This window comes from Doryrhamphus excisus, linkage group LG23 (genome assembly GCF_037039965.1).
Source record: "Doryrhamphus excisus strain RoL-2023G ecotype Guam linkage group LG23, RoL_Dexc_Guam_v1.1, whole genome shotgun sequence".
NCBI lineage: Eukaryota > Metazoa > Chordata > Actinopteri > Syngnathiformes > Syngnathidae > Doryrhamphus > Doryrhamphus excisus.
Genome location: NC_136379.1, coordinates 7,887,244 through 7,901,665, shown reverse-complemented (window position 1 = coordinate 7,901,665; position 14,422 = coordinate 7,887,244). Strand labels below are relative to the sequence as shown.

General features: G+C 36.2%; 1 protein-coding gene across 1 annotated transcript in view; it reads right to left on the bottom strand.

Annotated features, from left to right (window-relative positions):
- Window positions 1–1,219: 1,219 nt before the first annotated feature.
- Window positions 1,220–14,422, bottom strand: part of afg2a (AAA ATPase AFG2A) — a 103,995-nt gene continuing 90,792 nt past the window's right edge. The window contains exons 16-17 of the mRNA XM_058052798.2: window positions 12,014–12,178; window positions 1,220–1,439 (exon numbers count right to left, since the gene is read on the bottom strand). Of these exons, the coding sequence (XP_057908781.2) occupies window positions 1,239–1,439; window positions 12,014–12,178 (366 nt within the window). The 3' untranslated portion in view covers window positions 1,220–1,238. The remainder of the gene's footprint in view (window positions 1,440–12,013; window positions 12,179–14,422) is intronic.

The window sequence follows — 14,422 nt, the reverse complement described above, 5'->3', positions numbered from 1 at the left end:
TATTATTAAAAGTAATACAGTATGCTGACTGTTCTGGAGATCACTTCCAGTCTACCTTAAAAAAAAAACACTCCTCCTCTTGCCCCGCCCCCTGCGGACCCCTCCCCCTCCCGTGTGGAGTGTGCTCTTCTGTCTCGGATGTTCAACATCCGGTTGCATGACGAGATGAAACAAGATGAGAAAAAGAGAAAGTAGAATACAAAGTCAATGTTTTTCATTGTCAGGCATCAAGTCAGACCAAACCGCCTCACAATAACAGTTACATCAAGAAATTAATATTAAAGAAGACATAAAGAATACATGTTATGGTTTTAACATTTTAAAAGCATCAGCATTTAAAAAGTAAATGTCAAATTAAAATTTTGAATAATGTATTTTTGTGTCAAACATAATTTTTTTACACTTAACTACTGCTTTATGAGACAAACTTGCATGTACTTTTTTAATATGAATATAATAACAATAAACAAAAAAATGTTTAACATAAAATAAATTCTGCATCACCTCCAAAATGGAATATGGAAATAAAAAAATACAATAAATAAAAATAGACTTAGAAAAAAAACACTGCTCGAATATTTTATTCAGAAATTAAATGTAAAAATATGTAATTAAATTAGAATTGTTATACATCATTATATTTATGAATATATATTTGAATGATAATTCAATAATTAATAATTATTGATTAATAAAAATTCAATAATGAATTAAAATTAATTTTAAGTAAAGCATGAATAACTTGAAACAAACATTTGTAATAACAATAAAATTGTAGGTAAGCCAAATATATATATATATATATATATATATATATATATATATATATATTAAAAAAATATTACAAATATAAACATTTTAATCCAAAGATTTTTTGGAGTTAAGTTAAAGTAAAAAAAAAACATGGAGTTAATTATAATATATTTATATACATATATGCATACATATATATCAATACTACTACATTAAAAAAATCATTACAAAGTATTAAAAGTATTTGTAATAATAAATAATAAAAAAAAATAGTAAATAAAAAATATTTGTATTAATAAAAATTAGTAATAAAATAAGAAATCAAATTGAAGATTGTGAAAAAAATGTCCTTTAATAGTAATAATAATAAAAAGATAATTGTGTGTTCAGGTACAGTAAATGGGCTCGCCATGCCATCACATGATTTATTTATTATTTTTTTTTTTAATCATTATTTATTTGAGTTACGACGGGACCATGTGCTTCTAAGAAGGCATCGGGAAGGAGGGGGCGGGGTCCATGGCGATGTTCCTCTGCTGGTAGTCGGTGTACGAGCGCAGCAGAGCGTCGGGGACGCGTGGCCTGACCACATTGAGGGCGCTCTCAAAATGTCTGACGTCCACGTGCTGAGACGTCATGTCCTCCTGCAGGGACAGCAGGGCCGCCTCTCTGCACACGGCGGTGATCTGGGACAGGAAGTACGCACACGGACTGTTTAGTGATACGCTGATGCAATAGAAAACAATACTAGAAACACCACAATGTAGCCCACCTGGCATCGGCAAGGTTTATCTGAAACATTTCAGTGTAAAACGTGTTTATTTTGGTATAAAAACAAAAACAAAGACAGTATAACCATATAAAAGGGGGTTCCAAAGTGTGGGTCAGGGCCCAAAATGACACGTGAGTTGTCGATTTATGGGACAGTGATGATATGTGCATGATTTTATGAGCTAACGTTTCTACTCGTGTCAATGAGTATCACCCCTTATTGTGTTGGCAATGTTATTAAACCTAAATAGTCTGACTGGCTTGTAATTTCTCATACAACTTTACAAAACAGCCACTGTAACTGCGGGGTCTTTAGTGCAATCCTTATGAAATTTGGTACAAACCTTCCGAGCGTGGACGGGTAGCCGTGTGTCAAATTTGTGCAAGATTGGTTGAGAAAAAAGTGGGCGGGACCTAGCATGTAATTGTCTCGTATGCTATTAAACTTTTGTCTAATGATGATAAAACTGCAGAATGATAAAAAAAAAATGATCACGGAGACTAACAAATAAAAAATATTACAACGCTGATTGATTTTCCCGCTCTATAAAATCCGTCGGCCACCACTTCCATCTCTTGATTGACTGCGGCGACTTTGTTCGGCGTCCTGGCAGCGCAAAGCAAATAAAAAAAAAAAAAAAAAAAGGAACTCATCAAAAGTCTCTCAGTCTGCTGACTCAAGACGCGACCTAAAAGTTGGCCCGATGGCGAGTCAGCAAAAACGCGTCCGTGTGAACGGTTGGCGCCCGTGTGCCGCCTCGGGTTAATGAACAGCAGTGATGGACGCGTCCGACACGGTCATTGAATCCTAAGCTTCACGCCGCTCCTTATTTGCTGAGCATGCAAATATTACACGTAAACTAATAAAAATTAAATAATATATTAAATAATAATACATACTATAAATAATATTTATATATATATGAATTATTTGAATGAATTAATTATATATATATAAATAATATAAAAAAATAATATATTATAATATATTAAATAATATAATATATATAAATAATATAATATAAAAAAGAATATATTTCAAAAATATATACAGAATATTTTTTAATAATTGTTTATGTTATGTTTATACATCATAGGACAAATGATGCATTTGATCATTATTTTGAAAATAGAAAAATATTTTATATGAATAAACAATTGAATACAACTACTAAAAAATAGAATAATATATAAAATAATAATAAATAATATATATAAATCATTTGTATAAATTAATTATATATATAAATAAAATAAAAAATAGTATATTATAATATATTAAATAATATAATATATATAAATAATATCATATAAAAAAGAATATATTTTTAAAATATATACAGAATATTTTTAAAGACTTGTTTATATTATGTTTATACATTATAGGACAAATGATGCATTTGATCATTATTTTGAAAATAAAAAAATATTTTATATGAATAAACAATTGAATACAACTAATAAAAAATAAAATGATAATAAATAATACATATAAATAATAAATATATAATATTTATATATATATATAAATTATTTGTATAAATTAATTATATATATAAATAAAAATAAAAAATAGTATATTATAATATATTAAATAATATAATATAAAAAAGAATATATTATTAAAAATATATACAGAATATTTTTTAATAATTGTGTCCAACTTTGTAGACACCCTGTACAGTTAAGGGACTGTACTACAGTTAGAATCCATAGAGTAGTCAGTGTACAGCTTGTTGAAATGTCCTGTCAAGAGGAAGACATTTTCATGTCACGGGGTTAAGGCATGTGGGGTGGGGGTTGGCCTGGCAGGCGTGCACGTGCGCCCCGCGGCCGTCAGGGTGCCGCAGCATCACCCCTTCGCCCCCCACCCCCACCCCACCCCGCATACAGCAGCCGCCTTTATGCTCGAGTGGCCAAAGGGATGCACATTCCGCTCTCAGCTACATCACCACGCATGAATGCACGCCAGCCACAACGCGCTTGATGTATGCACCACTTACATGCAGTAGACACCGTTGAGAATTACACAAATATCTAATATACTACATGGATATACAGTACATCACATAGAAATGTTGTGGACAATACAGTTTTTCTCAGTAAACCACAGTGAACCAGGACAGGCAGCATTCGTGCAGACCAAGTTCATGACGCTATCATCTTGACTGTAGACAAGACGCAAATATCTTGCTATTCACATGTTTCTAGATGTTTAAATAATAATGTTTTCCTTGTTGAACCGCAGCTCCTTAAATACAGGCAGCACTCATGCAGCTAGGGTCACCATTTTTGACCGTAAGCCAGACACAAATATCTTGCTACTCACTTGTGTTGCCAGATCTTTACACAATAATGTTTTCCTCATTGAATCACAGCTCCTCCAATACGGGCAGCACTCGTGCAGCCCCAGAACATGACACTCCTGCCAACATTCCTGACTGTAGTAAGACACAATTATCTTACTACTCACTTGTGTTGGCAGATATTTACACAGTAGTGTTTTCCTCATTAAACTGTAACTCTTGCAATACGGGCAGCACTCATGCAGCCCCAAACCGTGCCAACACTCCTGCCAACATTCCTGACTGTAGGCAAGACACAATTACGTTACTACTCACTTGTGTTGGCAGATATTTACACAGCAGTGTTTTCCTCATTAAACCGCAACTCCTCCAGTATGGGCAGCACTCGTGCAGCCCCAGACCATGACTATATGCAAGACAATTACCTTTCTACTCACTTGTGATGGCAGATATTTACACTGTAGTGTTTTCCTCATTAAACCGCAACTCCTCCAGTATGGGCAGCACTCGTGCAGTGCAAGACACAATTACCTTACTGCTCACTTGTGTTGGCAGATATTTACACAGTAGTTTTTTCCTCATTAATCCGCAACTCCTCCAGTACAGACAGCACTTGTGCAGCCCCAGTAGTGTCTTCCTCATTAAACCGCAACTCCTCCAGTATGGGCAGCACTCATGCAGCCCCAGACCATGACACTCCCGCCAACACTCATGACTATATGCAAGACACAATTACCTTACTACTCACTTGTGTTGCCAGATATTTACACAACAATGTTCTCTTGTTAAACCGCAGCTCCTCCAGTATGGCAGCACTCATGCAGCCCCAGACCATGACACTCCCGCCAACACTTATGACTATATGCAAGACACAATTACCTTACTACTCACTTGTGTTGCCAGATATATACACAACAATGTTCTCTTGTTAAACCGCAGCTCCTCCAGTATGGCAGCACTCATGCAGCCCCAGACCATGACACTCCCGCCAACACTTATGACTATATGCAAGACACAATTACCTTACTACTCACTTGTGTTGCCAGATATATACACAACAATGTTCTCTTGTTAAACCGCAGCTCCTCCAGTATGGCAGCACTCATGCAGCCCCAGACCATGACACTCCCGCCAACACTTATGACTATATGCAAGACACAATTACCTTACTACTCACTTGTGTTGCCAGATATTTACACAACAATGTTCGCCTTGTTAAACCGCAGCTCCTCCAGTATGGCAGCACTCATGCAGCCCCAGACCATGACACTCCCGCCAACACTCATGACTATATGCAAGACACAATTACCTTACTACTCACTTGTGTTGCCAGATATATACACAACAATGTTCTCTTGTTAAACCGCAGCTCCTCCAGTATGGCAGCACTCATGCAGCCCCAGACCATGACACTGACCGCCAACACTCATGACTATATGCAAGACACAATTACCTTACTACTCACTTGTGTTGCCAGATATTTACACAACAATGTTCGCCTTGTTAAACCGCAGCTCCTCCAGTATGGCAGCACTCATGCAGCCCCAGACCATGACACTCCCGCCAACACTCATGACTATATGCAAGACACAATTACCTTACTACTCACTTGTGTTGCTAGATATTTACAAAACAATGTTCTCTTGTTAAACCGCAGCTCCTCCAGTATGGCAGCACTCATGCAGCCCCAGACCATGACACTCCCGCCAACACTCATGACTATATGCAAGACACAATTACCTTACTACTCACTTGTGTTGCCAGATATTTACACAACAATGTTCTCTTGTTAAACCGCAGCTCCCCCAGTATAGACAGCACGAGTGCCGCCAAAAGTCAGACTGGCAATCTCCATTATTTCCCCCGAGGTGTGAGCCATGAAGGCAACCTGCTCAAGCATGACCAAAATAAACCCCGGTCCCGAGCGAGTCAAAAACCCAAAACCCAACGGCATTTAAAAAAAAAAAAAAAGCCAGAGGGGGGGCTCGCTAACACGGGCGGCACATTCCCACATTCTGGGGTCAAATCTGTCTGGTGTACTTTTGGGCTTCCTCCTGGAACAAAGGCGCTCAGTGAGTGTATCAGACGGCCTTAATGAAGGGCTTGTTAGGCGGCCGAGCGGCAGCAGATCCTCTGGTGTGTGTGTGTTTACTATCAATCCGCCCTTGTGTCTACAGCCGGCGACATCCAGTCCTCCCCTGCTGCCTCGCCGCCTCACCCCCCTCACCCCCCTCACCCCCCCTCACCCCCGCACGCACAATCAGCCACATTTACAGCAGCCCGACCCAGCCTTTCCTCCCCCGTGCACATACGCAGGAACACACTGCACTTGACTCCTACCGCGCAGGAAAACACTCAGCACTTCTACTATCAGTGACAAAACGTACAAGAGGGGTGTGCTTTGTCTTTGGCTTTTATTGTGACTACCAAAGAAGGTTCCCGGTGAGAATATGATAACCGTAGAACCTCAAGATAATTACGCAACGTACTTTTCTACATGTTTGATGGCTGAGGATCTTACATTGGGACTTCAAACAGTGTCCGTACGCTTCATAAAGCTTTTATAAGGGCCACAGTTTGACCCTGGAACTGATGAATTAGAATTTACAATGAATAAAATAATTCATTTATTATTTATGTTTCATAGATTATTTTTTCAGGTTTTATAAATGTATTTATTTATATATTTTATATATTTATATACTTGTGAAATATATAAATCACAATTTTACAATAAATACATTAATTATTTATTATTAGTAATGATTATTTATTATGTAATTGTGAAATGTATTTATGATTTATTCATTTATTATTTATGTTTCATAGATTATTTTTTCCATGTTTTATAAATGTATTTATTTATATATTTTACACAAAAATATACATATTTTCTATTACTTATGAAATATATATAAATCACAATTTTACAATAAATACATTTATTATTAGTAATGATTATTTATTATGTAATTGTGAAATTTATTTATGATTTATTCATTTATTATTTATGCTTCATAGATTATTTTTCCCATGTTTTATAAATGTATTTATTTATATATTTTACACAAAAATATACATATTTTCTATTATTTATGAAATATATATAAATCACATTTTTACAATAAATACATTTATTATTTATTATTAGTAATGATTATTTATTATGTAATTGTGAAATTTATTTATGATTTATTCATTTATTATTTATGTTTCATAGATTATTTTTTCCATGTTTTATAAATATGTTTATTTATATATTTTACACAAAAATATACATATATTCTATTACTTATGAAATATATATAAATCACAATTTTACAATAAATACATTTATTATTTATTATTTGTAATGATTATTTATTATGTAATTGTGAAATTTATTCATTTATTATTTATGTTTCATAGATTATTTTTTCCATGTTTTATAAATGTATTTATTTATATATTTTACACAAAAATATACATATTTTCTATTATGAAATATATATAAATCACAATTTTACAATAAATACATTTATTATTTATTATGTAATTGTGAAATTTATTTATGATTTATTCATTTATTATTTATGTTTTATATATATTTGTTTATGTTTTTATAAATGAATTTATGTATATATGTGATACAAAAATAATTACTTGTATATCCGATAAATTTGCATTATTTTATACATAAAATAAATAAATATTGTTTTATTTTATTATTTTTATATATTTTTTAATATTTTAGAAATACTATTATAATATTGATATTTTACACAAAAAATTCTGAACGTTGACAAAGTGAAATAATTGTCCACGGTTTGACCCAGGAACAGACTAATAACTTTGCCATGATTTCTTATGGGGGGGAATCCAATGTAAATTCAAACAAATCTTTGCTATGTTTCCCCTCCAGTAACACGAGTGCATGATTGCAGTGTTCGAGTGCAACCAGTGGGTGTTCGAGTGCAGCCAAACATCAACACGAGCGTCCAAACAGCAGCGGAGATGACAGTAGATGACAGTACGGCATCCTACACTCTAATCCTTTAAGAGTCTGAATCCCTTTTCCTGGGGGGGGGGGGGGGGGGGGTAGGAAATGAAATATCCAAATCAGACCAAGGAACACGGACTCTCAGAGAGGCCAGAGACTCCTCCAGAAATAAAACCTTTGATCCTCTAAAAAAGCCAAAGAGGAAGCATCTGCAGCGGCGTGGCCTCGCCAAGAGAAACACGGGCCTGACCGCAACGCCATGCAACCACCAGGAGGAGGAGACGGGGGGGGGGGGGGGGCATGTGGGCCGAAGATGAGGATGGAAACATGACACGCCGTCATAAAGTGTGTATTTGGAATTTAGACGGTGTAGAAAAGCCAGCGTGATGATGAAAGTCTTTTTTTTTAAGGCATTCAGAAGATGCATTCAAAGAAGTGATATAATGTAGTATTCCACAGCGGTCACTAGGTGTCAGTAATGTTACATCGATGAGACTAAAGCCACCACAGGAAGTACTGTACAACACAGGAAGTAAAAAATAATGTACTATATTGGGTGCTAGCAGTGTAAAAGTGACTGTAGGGGTGCTACTTCAATCCTGGAGGTTTCTAAAAATACAAAAAACAATATTTAGAAGGTTTTCTATGCTCTTAACTACCAAAATATTCAATTTCTGAATAAGGAATCGGACTCATCACAGTCGAGTCCAGAAGCAATTAACCGCCATAAACGAGTGTGTTTAATATTAAAGTGTAAAAAGAAGTGCACTAATCATGCGTAATGTGTTTTGGACGTTCTTACCTGTGTAAAAGCGTAAAAAGAAGACAACACCTGACTGAATGTCCTCTGTATTTACTATAAATCGGCCATGTTATTGGATGTTTTGGAAAGACCCGTGTGGGGTAGCACCTGTGTTGGGGTTACACAAAGTTAAGTGTGTGTGTGTCTGTAATGGGGGGGTTGGTGAGGGGGGCTGTGGGAGGGGGGGGGGGGTACCTCGCCTTTAAGGGCATATTTGTCCTCGCCCCTTAATCAGACGAATGAAAGCTCCACATTCTCCCTGGAAGCTGGGAATTCAAGGATGGCATATTTACCAAACACGCCCACACTGAAGTGACCCGCACACTCAGCTGTGTGTGTGTGTGTGTGTGTGTGTGTGTGTCAAGGTGTGTAAAAGTCCACCTGTGTGATGTGCTCCACTGAAATGTCCTTTTATTACCTCCGCCAAGCACAAAAATGCTAACCGATTTGCATTGAGGGATGCTGGTTACTTTAAAAAAAAGTCAATAAATGGAGGAATAAATAAATATCAAAATGCAAAATAATGAAAAAGTAAAAAACAAAAAAATTAACATAAAAATATGAAACACAAATTTTAAATGAATAATAATGTAGAAATTTAATAAATTTACATTTTATAAAAGTTTTTTAAAAAATTATAAAAACAATTTGATAAAAGTGGGGAAAAATAAAAATAAAAGTGACCTCCAAAAATGACTCAAATAATGAAAATAATTAAAATAAATGAGAAATAAAAGACGTAACTAAAAGTAAACCAAAAATAACCAAACCAAAAATAAATTTGAATAAAAATGATTCAACAAAAAGGTAAAACAAATAAAAAATGACTTCAATAAAAATGTGAAAAATATTTAAAAAATTACTCAAATAAATAATTAAAAATCTCTTTAATCAGTGTAAAAAAAAGAAATTAAAATAAAAATGCTAAACACAATTGTAAAAATGTAAAATTACTCCTATTAAAGTGTTAAAAATTACTTAAATAAAAAAAATTAAAAATAATAATTGTAATTGTAATGTAATAATTTAATAATTAATGATAATTTAATATAATATAATAATGAAAAAATAATTCATTAAAATAAATACAAATGTAAATTACTTAAATAAAAAAAATAAAAATAATAATGTAATGTACTAATTGTACTAACTGTAATAATTGTAATTGTAATGTAATAATTTAATAACAAATGATAATTTAATATAATATAATAATGAAAAAATAATTCATTAAATACAAATGTAAATTACTTAAATAAAAAAATTAAAAATAATAATTGTAATGTACTAATTGTACTAACTGTAATAATTGTAATGTAATAATTTAATAATTAATGATAATTTAATATAATAATGAAAAAATAATTCATTAAAATAAATACAAATGTAAATGACTCCATTAAAGTGTGGGAAATAAAACTAAAATAGAATAAAAACAACTTAATAAAAGTAAAAATAACAAAATACTCAAAAACACAAAAATGGGTTGCAGTTGTGGACCCGAGGTTGAGACCATTTGAGAACCCCTGCTATGGAGGTTCCCATATTCCTTCTTTCCCTCCACAATTTCTAACTTCTTGAGTTTTGCTTTCCATATTTGCTAAAAAGCGAACAACCCGGATGACTTCCTCGCCCCGCGTCGGAGCGCCATGGCTCCTGCCAAGAGTTAACAACAGAGTGAAGACAAACTAAATTGCGCCAGTGAGCATGAATGGCCCAGCCAGCCAAGCGTTGCAGACACCTGGAGCTCGGACCAAACGTGGAAGAAGACCTACCGCTACGTCTGTGGGGGTCTGATCGCAAAGATATTGAGATGCGGCAAGATGTCTCCTTCAAGAGCACCAATGTCCTCGCCATAAAGGGAGCGCTTGGTTCGATCGACTTTAGCTCCCGTGCTCTTTATTTAACAAGACATGGACGTGGTAGGAATGTCTGGGGAAGCTGCTGGGTAGGCTTCATGCAACCAATCATACTCTACCTCACCTGAAAATAAGCTAACACCAGTACACAAAACCAGCAGCTCCATCAACATGTCACTACATTTTCATAGAAAAAAGTCATCATTTTATTACAATAATGTTATAATAATAATATACTATTATGAGGGGAAAATAACATTGTTTTAATAGCAGAAAGTATATTTTTTTAATTTAAAAAATTATCAAAAAAACAACAAAATTGTACATTTTTGGAAAATTAGGTTGCAGAAAAAGTAAATATTATGAGAAGAAAATGTAAAATGTAACAAAAAGAAAAGAAATTGAAAAAACGAGAATTTAAATCCAAATTTAAGAGAATTAAATCCCAATATTGCCAGAAAAAAAGTTGTATTCTAAGAAGAAAAAAGTTGCAATTTTACGAGTAGAAAAAAAGACTGGGATAGGCTCCTGCATGCCCACGACCCTCGTGAGTATAGGCACTATAGAAAATGGATAGATGGAAAAAAAAATAATTTTCGTAGCACAGAGATAAAATATGAAGAAAAAATGTTAAATGTTTTTTTATTAGTATTATAAAAAACAAAAGAAATAAGGTGGCATTTATGAGAATAAAGTCAAAATATTAAGAAATTTATTTTTATGATTTTACAAATAATTTTACAAGAATTATCCTGTAATATTATGAGGAAAAAATATGTTAGTTTAGTGGCGTTGAGTTGAAATATTGAAGAAAAAAAGTCACATTTTTTTAAAAGTCATAATATACACAAAACAAAATAAAGTGTTTTTTTTGGAAAATGTATGAGTATGAGAATAAAGTCTAAATATTATGGCAATGAAGTCATAATAATACAAGTAATAAATAATAAATAAGAGGACTGTTGAAATCTTCAAATCTTGGAGTTCTGCCGACTGTCACTTATGTACAGACATGGCAACTTTGCTAGCCTAGCATGATGTTGCTGTTAAAACTGAGGGGAGTAACCCAACCCCCATGAGGAGGGAAGGGAAGGAAGGTGATTGGTTGCGTACCTCCAGCAGGTGTACTGGTGCTGCTGCTGTTATGGATAGATGCTAACTAACTAGCTCTCTTCTTGCTACATGAGGCCCGACCTCGCACTAACACTCATGGATTCCTCCTCGTTCCTCCTTAAAGGGAGTCACAAGGCAGGCGAATACGAGGAGACGCACGTCTGTCACACAATGGAGCGTTTGTGTGATGATCGCCGACGGTCAGCAGCGAGATCACGAGTGCGGTCTGCAGACATGTTGGATGTCGAAACGTAGACGCACTCGTGTTGGTGAACTACACGGATCGGTCATTTAGAAATCCACGATGATGGAGATTTGATATCATTATTTTTGTATATTTTTTGTATTATTATTTTTATTTTATTTCCTAGCTATGTTATCATTTATTTCCTATGTTATCAGAAATGACAACAAAAGCAGAGAAACTGACCTCGGCTCCGGAGTACTTTTCCGTGCGAGTCACCAGGTGGTCCACAGACACATCTTCGCCCACGGGAATGTTCCGAAACTGGAGGCGAAATATTTCTCTTCGGGTCGCAGCATCTGGGAGAGGCACGTAGACGATACGGTCCAGACGACCAGGACGCATCAGAGCCTGACGAAGGGAAGGACAATGGAGATCAGTTTTTGGGAATTACATCATCACATGGAAAGTAGCTACTACAGATCTCCAAAGCCCACATGAAGACCTTTAATTTAACGTACGACTTGATGTACTTTTCTACAATGACACTTTTGGCTTTGTTACTTGTGAACTTTGACATTGACTACCTCCTCAAGGTCAAGGTCAATCAATACCAAAAAAATAATCAAGCTGAGTGGCTATCTACTTTCGATACGCTAACAAAGTTTGGCAAAGATTCGATTAAAAAGTCCAGAAAAATTCTGGGTTTTAGTGTCGGTGTTGTGTGACATTGCTGTGACCTTGAGATTTGACCTAGAACTGTGTACTTTGGTGGAGCCAAAGCTAAGAAACAAAAGAACATAAATAGCGACTATCGAGTATTTCGGTTGTAATTTGTACTTGTGAGAGAGTAAAAATGTTGAAACAACATTTGGTGCTCCTCAAATTGTGGCACTGCCCCCCCCCCCTTGGGGGATCGGGGGGAGGGGGGTGAGGTGTTGGGCGGGGCCGACTCATAAAATGTCTTCACAGATGTCAGGTCTTTTAGTGACCAGTGATGGTGCCAGCAAAGTATGCAGTAATTTGTACAGAAAAATGAATATTATGAGATTTTCAATAGTATTTCAAATTGGGGGCGTGTGGAATTTTTTTCCCACACGCCCCCGATGGAGGGGGGGCATGACGGACAATAATTGAGAAGCACTGACAAACAATTTTGTCAATAACAATAATAATAATAACACAACTAATAGTAATGTAATAACAAAATGGCCTCCAATATCTGGTTATTGATTCCATATTTGAAGCACAAAGCAAAACCCGTTAGACTAAAAACAAGACTGGATGGCCGCGCCACGTCCGCGTTATCTGATGGACGCTCCACTTCCTCCAGATCACATCTCCGTGACCCCAAAACAGTGGCTAAGTACCCAAAGCCGCGGCTGTCTCGCTTGTCAGACGTCATTAAGTGGCAGGCGCCTCTCAAACGGCAGACAAGCAGACAGACGGACAAGTGCGGCTGTCTCCGAGCGCTCCACTCAGCCGCGACGTAACGCCGTGTAATGTACCGCACCCCCCCGTCCCCGTCCCCGTCCCCGTCCAGATTGGACTTCAAGGACCTTGTGAATCCGCTTTTGTTAGACAAACAGGAAATGACATGAAAAAACAAATCTAGTAGTAGTTAGCTAGTAGTTTCACGAGTAGAACCGCTCGCCGTCGCAGGAGCGATCAGAGACTGGAACCGGAACGCCACACAATCTTCCTGAGATAAACAACTCCGTCCAGGCTACCTGTTAGCAAGTCGGAATGTTGGCCGCGTCAACACATGGCCTCCATTACCATCACTGGAAATCTCACATGGGAATGTAAACGTGACGTTTTAGCACCAAACATGATCAATTCCCTCAGGAATTCCCTTTGGCTGGGGTTACGTTTGACCGAAGTCGTGTCTTTTCCTCCCTGATGCAAATCAAGCTTCGCTACACATCTTAAACGACACCTCTACTAACAATCGATCAGCTAAAGGCGTAGGAACTGTTAGTTTGTAGCTGTTAAAATGAGAGTGTAACGTTAGCAAGTTAGCATTTAAGCTACACAGGCTGCACGGTGGTTGAGTGGTTAGCGCGTAGACCTCAGGCTTCGCTACACATCTTAAACTACAGCTCTGCTAACAATCGGCCAGCTACAGACGTAGGAACTGTTAGTTTGTAGCTGTTAAAATGAGAGTGTAACGTTAACAAGTTAGCATTTAAGCTACACACACACAGGTTGCACGGTGGTCGAGTGGTTAGCGCGTAGACCTCAGGCTTCGCTACACATCTTAAACTACAGATCTGCTAACAATCGGCCAGTTACAGACATAAGAACTGTTAGTTTGTAGCTGTTAAAATGAGAGAGTAATGTTAGCATGTTAGCATTTAAGCTACACAAACACACAGGCTGCACGGTGGTTGAGTGGTTAGCACGTAGACCTCAGGCTTCGCTACACATCTTGAACTACAGCTCTGCTAGCAATCGGTCAGGTACAGACATAGGAACTGTTAGTTTGTAGCTGTTAAAATGAGAGAGTAACGTGAGCATGTTAGCATTTAAGCTACACAAACACACACACACACACACGGGCTGCACGGTGATTGAGTGGTTAGCGCGTAGACCTCAGGCTTCGCTACACATCTTAAACTACAGCTCTGCTAAGAATCGGTCAGCTACAGATGT